General features: G+C 46.7%; 1 protein-coding gene across 5 annotated transcripts in view; it reads left to right on the forward strand.

Moving 5' to 3' along the window:
• SLC9A8 (solute carrier family 9 member A8) overlaps nt 1-15,846 on the forward strand; it is a 63,822-nt gene that overhangs the window by 40,703 nt on the left and 7,273 nt on the right. For 3 of the 5 annotated variants that reach the window (XM_032461352.1, XM_014550838.2, XM_032461353.1), the window contains 4 exons: nt 6,659-6,775; nt 8,977-9,059; nt 11,671-11,782; nt 14,702-15,187. In XM_032461352.1, coding sequence (XP_032317243.1) covers nt 6,659-6,775; nt 8,977-9,059; nt 11,671-11,782; nt 14,702-15,187 — 798 coding nt within the window. The remainder of the gene's footprint in view (nt 1-6,658; nt 6,776-8,976; nt 9,060-11,670; nt 11,783-14,701; nt 15,188-15,846) is intronic. The other 2 variants (XM_006174986.3, XM_032461351.1) reach the window with 1 other exon arrangement.

Consider the following 15,846-nt stretch of genomic DNA (forward strand, 5'->3'; position numbering starts at 1 on the left):
TTCACCATTTGAAAGACATTTGGACTTTTCCAGATTTTCTCTAGGAATATTTGTGCATATTTTCATTTATCTTGGGAGTAAGGTTGCTGGGTCACATGGTAGGTATATATTTTACTTTATCAGAAACTGCCAAGTGTTTCACGAAACGCCAGGACAATTTTGCATCACCGCCAGAATGTATGAGGGAGTTCCAGCTGCTTCATATCCTCACCAACACTTATTTTAATTTTAAAAACTTCAGCCATTTTGATAGGTGTGTCTCAATTTGATTTTGATGTGCCTCGGTTCTCTTTATATTATTCTTGGGATTCCTTGAGTTTTTTGGGTTTATAGTTTATGCAAGTTTATAGCTTTCATCAAATTTGATAAATTTTTCATGTCTTGAAATATTTTTTCTGTTCCTTTCTGCTCTCCTGTTGGGACTCCAATTACAATATCCTTTGCCTTTAAAAAGAAAAAATTCTTTTTTATGATAGTCTCTTCTTTGGCTATGCTCAGTCTCCTGTTAATCCCATCCAGTGTATTTTTCATTTCAGATACTGGATTTTTCATCTACAGAAGTTCTCTTTGAGTCATTTTTATATCTTCCATTTCTCTCCATATCGTGTCCATGATTATCTCTACATTCTTGAGCATATGGAGCATATTTATTAAAGCTGTTTTAATGTCCTTGTTTGCTATTCCATCATCTGAGTCAATTCTGGGTCTGTTTCTGTCAATTAATTTTCTTCTGTTTATAACTCACATTTTCCTACTCTTAGCTTGCCTACTCATTTTTGATTGGATGCCAGTCATTGTGAACTTTATTGCATTGTTGAATACTGGATTTTGTTGTGTTCCTTCAGAGAGAACTTTCTTCTGGCATGTATCTAAGTTTCTTGGAATGAGGTTAATCCTTTTGAGGTCTGCTTTTAAACTTTGTCAGGGCAGGTCCAGAGTAGTCCTAGGAATGAAGGCCTTGCCCTTCTAAGGGCTGTACCTCATGTCTCACAGATTATGAGATTATTCCACTCTGCCTGGTGGGAGCACAAACTATTCCCAGCTCTGTGTCCACTTAAGCAATTATTCAGCCTACTCCTTTTAAAGTTCTTTCCCCAGCCTCTCGGAATCTCGCCCCACTCGAGTGCAGAGTGATATTGGCCCAAGATTCTAGAAGACCCGGGTGTGGCTCCCCAGAGCTTGCCCTCTGGGCGGTGCCTCCTCTCAGGTATTCTGGCTGCTTTGGCCTCCGCCTTCTCTCATCTGGCTCCTCTTCCCAGCAAGACTGAAACTGCTGGACTTAGTTTGGGGTTCCCTTCCCTCAGCCTGGAAACTCCATCCACCCAGTAAGCTGGGCTGGGGCTGGGGTAGCCACCTTGTTGCCTTTCTGACAGAAATCAAGCCCTACCCTGCCTCCTGCTCAACATCAGAGAACAGTTTTGCCTCGTATCTTTTATCAGGTTTGCTAGTTGTTTATGGCAGGACGGCACTTTTCGTAGCAATTATTTCTTCACGGGCAAAGGGGAAGTCCCGGCAGTTTCTGATGACTCCGTTGGACAGAATCCTCCTTCCCACAGGTCACTATCTGGAGCCACACATGGGTTCTCTGTGAGCAGGTCTTGCCAAGGAGGAAGCAGAGAGGACTCTGGCCATTTTCACTGGAGAACTTTGTAAACCTCAGGGTCTTGTTTGTTTTTAATCCAAGTTCTCTTGGATCATTTTATCACGGTATCTGCTATCCCATTCCCTCTCTTACGTTTCCTGAGTTTGGGCACTCGCATAAACATTACCTATGAGTCATTTGGCTCTAGCCTAGCTATTTTTACCTCTGTTTTTCTAAATTGTTCTCCACCCCTTTGAGAGGAACACTGAGTACCTGTTGGCAAAGACACATATTTCATGCATCCTCCGTTTGAAATTTGTGATTAAAACAAGGGAGTGTTTTTCTTGTCTTTTCCTCAGAGAGGCCATGTTTTCTGTTTGTAGAGGTTTTGTTTTCTTAGGGACCTCTGCTGTACACGCTAATGGGGCCAAAGAGAGCACACACAAGCCAAGAACACACTCATCTACCTCTGCCCTGGGGCTGTTTGTCACACAGCGTTCTCAGAGGCAGGTAGGATAGCTTCGTACTGCAGGAGAACGAACGGGAAAGGTGACAGTGCTGGCCTCTCCTTCCTCTTTGTGCTCTGCTTTTCCTGACGGTCACAAAGGACTGAGTGAGTGGTTACCAGGACCACTGAGCAGGACACTTTACCTAGGAATCATTTGCCTAAATTTATATGTTTAGATCACAGTGGTTAAGGACACCAGACAGACCTGGGTTTGCATCCAAACTCCGTCTCTCATTAACCCTGTCACCTCAGACAGCAGACTCAGCCACTCTGAGCATCCACTTCCTTGTGTGAAGTAGACATAAGAAAAGCACCCCTGAGGCTTGTGGTGAAGATGCAGGTGAGAGTCCTGGCAGAGGCATCAGTGTGCATCATGTCAGGGTGACCATGCATCCTGGTCAGCCCTGACACTCCCAGTTCTCCCCTTTTGTTCCAACACGATAAATTAATAACACCCCCTTTTATCCTCAGAAGTGTCCTGGTTTTAACAGCAAATTGAATAATCGCCCTAATCATTACTCAGTAAGCATTAGCTATTCTCAGAGTCTTTGTTCTAGTTCCGTCAGCGCTAACTAGTACTGTCATTCATTCAAGCAAGTTTGAGGGCCACTTTGCCCTCTGGCTCTAAAAATTCAAAGATGAACAGATTCCACCCTTGCCAGTTCGGCCAACTCTAGGCTGAAGGAGGGGACTTGGGTAGAGCGACTCTCTGTCAGGGTGAGTCACAGAGAATGGAACTTTGGCGGTTGAAGGATAAATTTGTAAGATTGATCAGGACATAACACTTTATGTAAAATGTTGGGAAGATGTTGGCCAAAGATGGGATGTGTTATACAACACTCATGTGCACAGGTGTGTATCCAAGGAATTCCTTTGCAGCACTGCCTATGAGAGAAAAATTGGAAGTAACTAAATGGTTATCAGTAGTGGGAAAGATTGTGTACATTTGACTCCATATTTCGTATGAAATACTATGCAGCCACTTAAAGAATGAATTTGACCAATTTGTACTGCCATGGAAAGAGCTCCAAGATACATTGTTAAATTTTAAGAAAGAAAAACCATTCATTCATCCATTCAGTGAATACTACGCTATGCCAAGAACTCTCCTTGGTATCAGAGCTTATAGTAAACACGACAAGATCAGGTGTTTTTCTGCAAAAGAAAGATAAAAAAAAAAAAAGTAAGCAAACACATACGATAATTTCAGGTAGTGAGAAATGAGGTTAAAAAAAGAAATCAGAAAAATGTGATAGAGTAGCCCTGGGGGCAGAAGCATCATGAGATAGTGGGTCAGGAAGGTGTCCTGGAAGGGGTGGCACTGGGGCTGACTTGTGTGGTGAGAAGGAGCCGGCCAGGGGAGGATCTGGGGACTGAGTGATCGGCAGCTGAACAGCAGGTACTCAGGGTCTCAGGTAGGCCTGAGGGGACTTGGCACACTCCAGGAAGAGCAGGGAGACAAGTGTGGCTGGGACCAAGGGGCACAGCCCCCGCCCTGCAGGGTGCTGTAGGCTTGGAAGGAGTTAGGATTGTGTTATACATACAAATACGAGTGTTAGAGGAGTTTTCAAAAATCTCTGTGCCAGAAATATGTGCCATAATCTATAATACAGTCCTGTTACTACTTTTTAAAAGATAGTATGAACTTTGTAATGGCGTAGTAAGAGCGCTGGCAAGCTGCACGTCGAACGGTTAATGGTAGTTACCTGTGGGCAGGCGGTGTGAATAGAGTCTCTTGTTTTACTCTTTACCCCTGAGTCTGGATGTTTTATAGCAAAATATGTTTATTGTTGGGCAATTCACAGAAAAAACTGACTGTGGTTTGACTCAGCCTTTCAGAAGTGCCTCCTGTTGTACCCACAGTAAATTGCAAGTGGTAGAAATTGTACATGATACTTTCAGCTTCTGCCTTTTGGACTTGAATCCCTCTACTCTGTTCCTTAATTGCATTTGAAACAATGGATTTAACTGAGACTAGAAGTGGATTTCCTCCCTTCTCCCTCCCTCCCTTCTCCCTCTAAGAGGCTGACCAGTTCGTTGCACTGTCATCCGCTTCCTTAAATGATTTTGCCTTCTAAAAGAAGTAAATGTGTCAGGATTCTTTCTTACAGGGCATGTTTCAAATATCCAGACATTTTATCTCCAGGCATGAGCCTTTTGGCACCATTTCCCCCTTCACTGTTTTTGCAGCCTGTGCCGGTGGCAGCTGCAGTGGATGAGGGTGGTCTGGGTGGTGGAGATGTCACCTTGGCTTAGGGAGGGCACGTAAGGCAGACACTTGGGCTGTCCCTGGGGCTTTTGCACCCACTGATGACCCTGATTCTTTCCTTCAGTCCCTGGAACTTAAGAGATGCCCTGACCCCAGACCAGACTGGCATAAAGGTTCACTCTTTCATTTGCCAGAGGGCCAGAGGGTTTTTATATAGTCCAAATTCAGCCCCCAGATGGGGTTTGTTTATCTGTTCAGAAAATTCTTAAACATTCTAATTAGTTGTTGTCATTAAAAGCTGGAAGATTTCCCATAAGAAACATTTCTGGCATCTCTCAAAAAACAGAAGGAAGAGTGGTCAGCACTAGGTCCTTATCCACAGGGCTGCCATCAGCCCTTTGTAGTTGGGCTGGTGCCTTCTTTGTCCATGTGCCACCCATCCACTGATCATTTTTATCTTTATTTTTATTGTCTGGCCCCTGAAGAGTTTGGGTTTCCGACCCCTGGCTAAACCAGCCAGCCAAACTGCTTCTGTCCTGAGCCTGTCTCCTTGTTGAAGAGCGCTGAGGCAGGACAGGCCAAGGTGGCAGGAAAGCTCCCTTGAGGCGCTGGCAGTGGGCTCTCCTGATGTTCAGTCCCAGGGGAACTTCCACCTTTCACTGTCAGATCTGACTTCCCAGAGCCTTCTAGAGTGGTTATTTAGTGCCGGGACTCCCGCGGGCTATGACAACCTCTTTGTGTGGGTGGAAGGCAGCTCCTGGAAGGCTCCCCTGGAGTTGACTTTTCCTTCAGGGTCAGAATTTCAAAGTCTCAGCTTTGCAGTGAAGCAGGCTGGTGAAACAAAGCCCTTTGAAAGCCCAGAAGCCAGCCGTCTAGCATTGGACTGCACAGAAGGGAGAGCCTTAAGATCAATCCCATACGAACGGAGTGTGTCTGTGCTGTGTCCTCCTCCCCCAGTCTCCATGGTTGGGGTCAAGGTCCAGACCCAGGTTCTGGTCTCTCCCTTCCGTTTCACCTCATGCCTGTGGCATTGGTGGTTTTGTTACAGAGTCAGGAAGGAGAAGCTCTCCAAGTGGTCACTTGCAGAAACTGACTGAGGGGAGCAGGTGAATTGAGGGAACAGCCTGAGGTCTTGTTGTGTTTATCTAGCAGAGCAGAGGCTCAGAACAACTCTTGACTTTCAGAGTCTTCTCCCTGCCCTAAAGTAGCAAGTAAAGGAGTCTCCTGCCCTCCTTTTCCTTCTCCGAGCTTGTCAGATGTGGCTCATGGGCAGTGTTGCTGGGATTTCCTTGTCTAGCCTCCTTTATAGGAAAAATGAAATAACAAAAGAATTTGCTGTTTCCTAAGAGTACTAGGAGATAAAATGTTCCAGCTACTGCTGTCTCTCTGGCTAACAAATGCCTGTTGGGCACCGCAAAGAATAGGGTTTTCCTGTATTTTGTAAGGTACTGTTTATACAGCAAGCTTAGCAGTTGAAACATCTCCAGTGCAGTTCTGTGATTTTCACTCTTTTATTGGAGTTAGCCAGTGATCTGTTTCTACAAAATGGCAGAAGTGAGTTAAAATTTTGCTTATAAAGTTTGAGTTGGAATTCATGTATCTTGGCAGCTTGTTTAGTGACTTTGTAAAAGTCTCAGCTTCCTTACATGAAATAAAGACGTCTTTGCTGCTGCCCAGCCAGGGAGACACTGAGAGGCAACCCATGTAACTCGCTTCAGCAGGGATTAGGGGCAGTGGACAGAAGCTGAGACTCAAATCCCATGTATGCAACAGAAGTTGTAGACTCTCTTGTAGGGAGTTTTACAGAAAAGACACATCACCTTTTTTAAACAACACATCTCTTTTCATATTTCATAGTGATTATGGGAAAATTCAAAATTAAAGTACAAAAAAGTAAATCAAAATCCATCTGTTCTCCATACCCAAGTTCTTAAGTTCCCTTTCTGACCCAAGAGTGGTTCACCTGCCCTCCTTATGTCCGTGGATGACAGTGATGGCTCACACCTGTCCTGCCCTGGTCCTGTGATGGGCATTTTATATGATTTACCTTCATTACCCTCCTAACAGTTCCATGAGCCAGTACTGTTAGTCCCATTGTACAGATGAGAAAGCTGAGGCTTGGAGAGGGGAAGAAACTTGGCCCAAGGTCACCGAGCCAGTAATGAAGCTGCCAGAGACAAGGGCCCTTAGCATTTCTCTGCAGCCTCAGGTATTATTTTCCTCTCCTTTTTCTTAAAACACCTAACAGTATAGGCCCCAGGGACTTGTGGGAAATGTGAGGCGTTATTTGTATGTCGCACGGCAGGGGCTTTTCTGCTCTGTTCACGTCTGTGCGCTTTGCCCCTTTGTCCCTCTCCAGGCATCATGGCCATCCTGTTCTCAGGCATCGTGATGTCTCACTACACACACCATAACCTGTCCCCCGTCACCCAGATCCTCATGCAGCAAACCCTCCGGACCGTGGCCTTCTTGTGCGGTAAGTTCTGCCTCTGTGTAGCCCCGCGCGGGCCTGCCCGGAGCTAGCTGTTCTTCCTTGCCCTGTACTAGGAGTCCGTTGAGATTTTCCCTGGCAGAAGAGGCAGCAGAATTCCTCAGAGCCGGATACTTCACTCCCTTATCTTTCGCTTGTTACTCTGGCTTTCACATTCCAGAAAGTAAACCAAATACCTAACAAATGGAATGTTGATGCCTATAATTTTAAGACCAAAAATATTGAGAACTACTAATTATGAACATTTGGGACTCATGTATTTGTAATATATTATAGTGATATTTCCAAAAATGTGTTCCTTGGAACCGATATTTATGTGAGTTAGGTGAAAAAAGACTCCATAGTCAAAAAAGAGTTTGGGAAATCCTGGGACAAATAAAGTTTAACAAGTTTCTAAACTGTAAGGCTTCAGCTAACGTGCATGGTGAGTTTCTAAGAGAAGGATGGAGTTACAGTATTTCCCAAGCTTGTCCGCAGACCCTTTGTTCACAAGAGCATCTTGAAGGACGTGTTAGAGGTGTCATAGTTGGGCTGGGCCACATCGTGATGGCTTTTTCTTTCAAGCAGTTTCAGTTAAGCATCACACTCTGATGAACCCATGTACCTCCTCCTTGTTTATACCTGGGGGTAAAAGAACCGCTCTCACACTGTCCCTTTACACTGGTCTCCACGTGGCTGTGCCCTGCCTGTCGTCATCAGCTCCCCCTGGCATTTTTGGATGGACTGTCTCACTTCGAAGCACTCATTCCACGCTGTCATGTACTGGGAGTCAGGGGCAGGCTGTGCAGGGACATCATTCCACAGACAAGGAGGCTCAGGTGCCGGAAGGGCAAATGACTTGCACACAGTCCCATGGCTAAGAAGTGAGTCTGGAAGCTGGTCTGTCTCTTCCTGGTCCAGTGGGTACTGTTTCCACAGCACCCCTCTCAGAAAGCCGTGGCTGAAGACTCTGACTCCCACAGTAAAGAAATGAGAAGCAAAGCAGCCATCAAATTCCATTTTGTACCCATGAGATTTTAAGTTTGATGGTTCCCCACTTTTCATGTGAGTGTGTGGAGCACAGGCCCTGTTGGTGGGCATGGACACAGATGCTGTCTTTTCTGGAGAGTCATTTGCCGCATCAGTCTGAATTTAAAAGGCACATGCTATTACGCACAGGATATTTGCTGTAGCTTTTGCAACATCAGACATAGAAACGGTCTCAATATCCATCAAGGAGTCGTTAAATTAACCATGACTTAGTCATGTACTAGTATGTACGCTGCCAGGGAAAAGCATAACGTAGATCTGAATGAGTTCTAAATGAGCTGATTTAGAAAGAAGACAAAAATGTTTGATAACAAAAACATTCAAGGGGAGAAAGGTGAGTATACTGTCCAGCTTGATGGCTTGGTCTAAAAGGATAGACATTTGAAGGAAAAAACAGTGCTGAAATGTTTTAAAACAGCCCTGCTGTTTTATGATACTTAACTGTTTTAAAATAGAGTCTTTGTCTCCCTGGCCATAAGGCTGTTCTGGGGGATATCACAGTCTAAGCAGAGAGCCTAGTGCTAGCAGTTTATAAGGTGCTTTTTCTTAGGATACACAAGCGACTGCTTGTGCAGCCAGAGTGAATATCAGGCTCTTTTTGCCTGGTGGAGTGGAGCCAAGAGGAGGAAATGTATCTCTTCCTGCAAATCCTGCAGGGTGTAAGCCGTCTTCTAAACTTTGTGGCAGCATTAAATATATGAAGTCAATCATTTGGCTTTGACCAGCTCTGGCAAGGAAGTTAACAAAGGGCCCTTTCACACTAGTCACATGACATCTGCAGTCATTTGCTCTGAGTTTTTGCCACTTAGGCCGCAGTTGGGATCCTTGCTAATCACAGTGTTCAGCAAATGGACAGATTCATATATTTATCAACGTCCCTGGGAGGGAGAGTATTTATTTGCATGGGTATTTGACAGCTGGTTCATTAAATTAGGAGATTCTGAACAGCAAGCACATGCTGCTTGTGTGATAGAAAAAAATGAGAGAATCGAAGTACAAGTCTGACCGAGGTACTAGTTGCAAGATCTTCCAGAAAATAAGCAAAGTGTTATACTGGATTCTGATTTACTTCTGAATGCTTGCTTGTATAACTGATTCCGTGCTATATTGGAAGAAAGTAGTTGAGGCTGAGTAATTCATTCTTTGGTTTGTTTCAGAAACGTGTGTGTTTGCATTTCTTGGCCTGTCCATTTTTAGTTTCCCCCACAAGTTTGAAATTTCCTTTGTCATCTGGTGCATAGTAAGTATTTTCCTTGTTTTTTTTTTTATTTAATTACTTATTTGTAGATCAATAACCACATATTCCGGATTCATTTTTGTAACTGTTAACTTGTCAAAGTCAACAGCTACATAGACAACCTTCTGTTTAAAGTTTCTTTTGTTAAAATTGTAAACATGCAGTTACAGAGAGGGATGGAATTGAATGAATAAATATCCCCAGAAAAGAATTTTTGCTTGGTTTTTAATTTTAAACGGCCTTGAATTGTTGTAGTCTTTTTAAAAAATGACCAGATTTTTATGTTAGGTGGTAAAAGCAGATTTCAGAATCCAACGTGTAATTGAACATAACCATGTAAAAACAGTATGCATAGGAAAAAGAGGCTATGTAAGGAAGTACAGCTAAATGTTCACAGTGGTTGTAGAACTGGGGATGATTTCTTTTTCTTTTCTACTTTTTCTGGATAATTATAATGAATATACCTGATTCTTACTGTGGTTTTCTTCAGATGTGTCCATTTATTAAGTATGACCTTGGATACTTGTTCAAAGTAGAGATTATATGGCCCTTACCTCCTCTGGAGATTCATCCAGAGGAATCATCCCAGGTGATTCTTACCATTAAGAGGTTGGGAGGAAAGTGTTATAATTGGACAGGACGGTGGCAGTAGGAGACAAATTAAAATATACCTTTAAAAAAGGAAAATAGAAGTTGAATCATTTGCAGTAAAATCAGGTCTTGTGAATGGATTGGGGAATGGAGTGGGAGAAAAAAGAAATGTTTAGCATTTAAAAGAAAGGTCCAACTCTCTCAGGCATCTGTTCAAAGTGACGTGAATGGTCTGTAACATTTGGGCATGTGGCCTGGTGTTCCCAGGCCCCTCCTGTGTTCTCCTCAGTGTGAATCCATCTCCGGCAGGTCCTCCTGCTGATTCGTACTCCCACTCTTAATTTGATCTCTTTGTTATCTTTTTAGATCCTCTGTTAATTTAAGGCACTTAAGAAGCCTACCTTGTTCTTGAGTTATCGTAATTCATCTTGAGTTAACATTTATTACCAATTCCACTTAATAAAACACAGCTATTGAGAGACAGACTTTTTTTTTTTTTTTTAAATCACTGTCACCTATCATGAGCAGACCAGTGAGGCCTACCTTTCTGGCATATGGAGAAACTGTGACAGACAAGATAAGGAACCCCAAGGAAAATGATGGTTCTCCTTGCAGCCTGGTGCTTCTGCCTTGGTCGGCACAAGCTCATTGCTTTTGTCTGTTATCTGTTCTCCAAACTCAGGTTTCAAGACAAGAGAACAGCAGCAAAAGTCTTTTACAGAACGTATAACAGCCTTTAGTGTGGTCACTGGGTAAAAGGGCCCACATTTGGTCAAACTAAAACACAACTGTAGAAATGGAAGATTGGATTTCAGTGGGTGAAGCAGGGAGGTGACTGTCTCAGCCATGCTCTGGGAGGAAAAGAAAAAGGGGAGGATGCCAGGGCTGGTAACTCAGTTTCCCCTGAGCACCGAGTCAGGCTGGCTCTGCCAGTCCTGGAGGTGGCCTGTGCTATTCAGGTGGATGACTTAGACTCACTCAGTGGTCAAGGGCATGGGCTTTGGGGGCTGAACCAGGTTTAGGACTTCGCTCCATCACTTCCTGCCTGGGTCAGCTTGGACCGGTTACTTAGTACTTAACCTCTCCCTGTCTCAGTTTCCTTGTCTCATAAACGTAGACAGTAACACCTACTTCATAAGACTTTTGGAAGGATCTAAATTTAACAAGATAATGCATATGAAATGCTTAGAGCATTGTCTGGCATACAAATGTTAGATGATTGGGAGCAATTATTGTTAACTTGACCGTCCAAGGTACACAGTCCAACACACACTCAGTTCATGCTGGTTAAAAAATTACCGTAGAGCCTCAGAATGCCCATGTCTTATTCTAGTCAAGTAAGTTATGATGAGAACCAGGATGAAGCATGGAAGTATATTAATAAGTAGTTTCAAGAATCCACTTAGATAAGATTTAAACTTTACGTAAAGCTGTATTTCGTTAAGACCAATATGTCTTTGGAGATGGCTGGGAACCAAAAGCAAGCAACTGGCTAGGCAGAACCTACCTAAACATTTGTTTTGCTCAGGGAGCAGCATTTACGGTCATAGGTAGGCCTGTCTCAGTCTTCCGCCCTTTCCCTGAGGAGTGGGGCCCCTGAGGGAGACGCAGGAACACCCTTGTCTGTCCCTCCAGAGCTAGCCCATTGGGAGTGATTAGTGCAGGCCTGTCCCATGGTGGAGCACCTTTGGAGGAGCCAGATGGCCCTTAAATTAATCTCCGGACACTTCTGCAACGTCTCTTGGCATTACTAAAGCCGTCATTGATACCTTGTTAGTCCTCTCTCTCTGACGATGGAAACATGAATGTACAAAGCTTTATCGTTTCCCAGACATGTAGAAACTGGTGTCTCTGGCAACACACCCCTCCTCGGTCTCTGCCTAGCATTGTGTTGTTCGTGCCTTTGATGGCGAGGGGATGCTGCCTTTATAATGGGCGTTACCGGGTCTGTGTGAACGTCCACACACTTCAGCTTGAAAAACCAGTGGTTTCCATATAAGACTTAGTTTATTGCTATTAACAGGTGCTTGTACTGTTTGGCCGAGCAGTGAACATTTTCCCTCTTTCCTACCTTCTGAATTTCTTCCGTGATCATAAAATCACACCGAAGATGATGTTCATCATGTGGTTCAGTGGTAAGTCCAATCTTGAATGAATTGTTGGGGGAAATACCTGTTGTAAAGGCACACGCCTTGCAGAGAGATCGTGTGACTATCTGCTGGAGCCTTTGGAAACGAGTGTGCCTCAAACCCCCGATGATACAAGTGCCCATTTAAGGGCGTCTGCTGTAATCCAGGCCGCGGGCGAGGCCCTTGCCAGGCAGTAGCCCTCCCCACAGCACTGTGAGATGGGCCGTGCGTGTCTGTTCTGCAGATGGGGACGTTCAGGCCCATGGACAAAGGACGCACTTGGGAGCGAGTGGCCACGGGAGGCAGAGCCAGGATTTGCCCTCCTCCCCTCCCCTCTCCTTCCTGGACAGACAGCAGCCCTTTCTAGGCTGAAGTAACAAGGGGCTCAAAATTAAATGGTTAATGTTTAAACTTTTTTTGTACTGCAGATAGATTAGGATTTTTTTTTCATTCAGTCACTAAGTTCAGTTGCTGTTCAATCTCATATTCCTCCACTTTTTAAAGGATAGAGATGATTTCATAAATCTTTGGCTCCTAAAAAACTGGACCCATAGACATCTTTTTATATATACATATTTGAGGTATAGTTGGTTTACAGTGTTGCGGGACCCATAGACATCTTATTAAATTTATCCATAGACATGTCATAAATTTATTTTTCAGCAATACATCCAGTTCTTTGTGTTTTCTTATTTAAATATTATAATTAAAATATTTCCTCTGGGTTGAGATATAGAAACATGCTTTGTCAGCTGTTTTCTATCCAACAGCGTACCTGTACGTTTCTCACAGATCTCTCTCGTTTTTCAAAAGGCCTTGTTTAAAATATATACCTATATACATATGTGTGAGAGAGAGAGAGGTAGGTATGTAAGTATGTATAATGAGAGAAAGTTTTTTGCCAGTGAGGAAAAAAAATTGTAAAGTAATTGATCCAAGGTCTTGAAAATCTCAAAAAAATCTAAGAAATGTATCAGACATTTTACAAAGTTATGTGAGCTCTTCGGGGGTGGGGGGCATGGTAAGAGACCTCTGTGGGGAAGAGGGGCTGTTTTTCAGTGAGAGCTCTTGATTCCAGGTGTTCTCTGCCAGGCTGTCCCAGGCCTCTCTCCACTGATTCCCCCCATCTCTTCCCTGGTTCCTCAACCTGCCTCCACTGGCTCCTCCATCATCATTTCAATAGTTGAAGATTCTCTCCTTCCAGCAAAAACCCAGCTTCAACCAAAATCCCTACCCTACATCCCTTCCAGCTACTTCCCCATCTCTTCCCATCATGGCCAGACCTCTTGAGTGGGCTGTTCTTGTCCATTTTCCCCACTTCATCATCTGTTCACAGGGCTGGACTTGGCCTTGCCTGAGTCCCCAGCGACCTCCTGCAGCCATACCTGGTGGGCAGCGGTCAGCCCTCGTCCCCCGCATCTCCTTGGCTCTGGGCTCCTTCCTCCAACCCACCTGCCTTCTGACTAGAGAGATACCCTCTTCCTCTCTTTCCTTGGCCTCCTCCAGGCCATGCTCTGGTTTCCATCCTTCCCTTTTGGGGTCTTTTCAGGCTCCTGCCTGGCTCCCCCTCTTCCTTTACTGGCACCTCAAATGTTGGCTTCCTCAGGACTCAGCCCCAGACCCACTTCACCTCTCACAAGCTCACCTGTCCTGTGGCCTCAACTTCCATCTAGTTCCCACCCTCCCAAAGCTGTTTCCTCTAACCCAAACCTTTCCCCTGAGATCCAGACTCCTGTGTCTGAATCCTCCTTGGATGTCGTGGAGACATTGTGGGTTCACTGTCTAGGACTGAACTTACCTTCCTGCCCAACCTGCTTGCTTGCCAGCATCCCTCTTCCACAGAAGACAATCATGTGTATTATAGCAGGGGCGTGGCCAACTCTTACTAAGTGTTTGCTGAGTGCACATGCTGTTCTGTGCCAAGGCATTTCATCTTCGGGCCACCAGCAAGGCAGGCTGTTTCCACTTCCGCATGAGAGATTGAATTGAGTCACTCGCCCCAGCCTGGGAGGCCCCGGAGAAAACGGGGGCCAGGGGGCGAACCCAGTGTCAGAACCCAGGCTTCTGACCACTCCCCACCATGCGCAGACCACTGCACAGCACGGCCCCTAGGACCTGGGCATCCTCTGGACCCATCCCTCCCTGGTCACCCCACCTCCCACTTGCCCCTTGACCTGTTGCTATCACTCCTGAGTCTCTCTTAATTCCACTCCCTTCCCCTGTCCCCGCTGTGCCCTCATGTGGGGTCTAGGCTGCTGCCACAGTCACCCCCATCATGCTGTGATGTGTCTGCCTCCATGTCTGGGTCAGATCCTGTCACTTATGCTTTGCCTGCCCCCTGCTTCTTCGGGCCCTCCCCATCGCACAAATCCTTGTTTGGTGTCTCTCCTCCCTCTTGCTCTTGGAGCTCCTGTTCCCCTCTCTCTGGCACCAGACAAGTCGGGAAGATTTTCAGAGAGAACGTGCTGTTTCCCAGCTCAGCCCATGCCCCTCTGTCCAGCCAGCAGCCTCCCAGGGGACCAAAACGGGGAGTGTGGGAGAGGCCCTGATGCAGCTCCCTGTGCTGCTGGCCACCACCAGAGCAGCCCCCAGCCCGTCAGAGCTGCCAGGATCTACCCAGGGGCCGTGTCTTCAGATACAACAGGAATTGGGCAAATCTCATTCTGTGCTGTTGCGGGTGAAGCTGTGTGACCCTGGGAGGACACCTCCTTGTCTCAGTCTCGGCCCCGCATCTGTTACTGTGGAGACTAACAGGACCGGCTCTGTGGGCCTCCCATGCAGAGCAGGTGAGATTGTGCCCACAGAGCACATAGCACAGGGCCAGGCACACACGGGGAGGGCTTGGTCTGCACCAGCTGTCGTGTTTCTAAAACGTGAGCCTTGGGCATGAGAAATCCTCACATGCACACACCTGGTGCTTCACAGCCTGGACAGGTCACCCCATCAGGTCTGCTCAGCGCGCTGTGAAGTGGGAACGAGGTGAGCTTCTGCTGGGCGCCCCACTCTGTGCCTGCTTTCCTTGTATCCCCGAGCCTCACAGGATGAGTTTGCATTCTCCAGGGGGGTCTGTTAGAATGTTGACCGGCCATGATGCCGGCCATGCCCAGATCCCCGAGAACCAAGTCAGCACCAGCGCTGCCTCCTCCCTCCTCCCTCGGCCTCCTCTGACTCCCTTCGCTGTGCCCCCCAGGGCTGCGGGGGGCCATCCCCTACGCCCTGAGCCTGCACCTGGACCTGGAGCCCATGGAGAAGCGGCAGCTCATCGGCACCACCACAATCATCATCGTGCTCTTCACCATCCTGCTGCTGGGCGGCAGCACCATGCCACTCATCCGCCTCATGGACATCGAGGATGCCAAGGCACGCCGCAGGAGCAAGAAGGACGTCAACCTCAGCAAGACCGAGAAGATGGTCAGTGCCGGTGGGCCAGGTGGAGGCAGGGTGTGGGTCCCCGCTCACAGTCAGGAAACGGGGAAATGAGATACCACTTGGGGATGCTCAGCTCCTGTGCTCACGCACCCACACACACACCAGTTCCCCAAACTGAGCGGGAGGTTGGATTCAAGTTCTGAAGCATCGCTCTTTGGTGCGGGTTGTGTGCCAGCCTCGTGAAGCCACTGAGGCCTTGGAGTGGGAACATGGACCCGTACCAGACCCTCCCAGGAAGGTTCCTCCCCTGCCAGTAACCATACCAGCCCATCAGGCCCAGGACTAGAAGGTTTCCAAATCACGTCATTCCCCGGCATCTGCGGAAGTCCTCCTGCAGGGGCCTGAGGAGGCTCTGAGAGCGGGCGGAGAGTGCACTCCATGGAGGACAGATGAGAGCGTGGTGTAGGACTGGAGGGGCCCGGGCCAGCCGCAGCAAGCCTGAGGCCCCTGCCCCCGCCCACCTCTGCCTCCTCCAAGCCCTGGGTCAGCTGTGGTCGTGCCTTCCCTGCCCCACGTTCGCCCTCGGGCCCCGTGTGCTGAGCCAGGCTCTCCGCCCTGGCCTCCCATCCTGCCTTCCCGCACTGCACACTTTTCCCGAAATGCATCTTTTTCTGGTTCCCTTAGTCAAGGCCATCAGTACC

The sequence above is a fragment of the Camelus ferus genome, chromosome 19 (assembly GCF_009834535.1).
Source record: "Camelus ferus isolate YT-003-E chromosome 19, BCGSAC_Cfer_1.0, whole genome shotgun sequence".
In the NCBI taxonomy this organism is placed as follows: Eukaryota; Metazoa; Chordata; class Mammalia; order Artiodactyla; family Camelidae; genus Camelus; species Camelus ferus.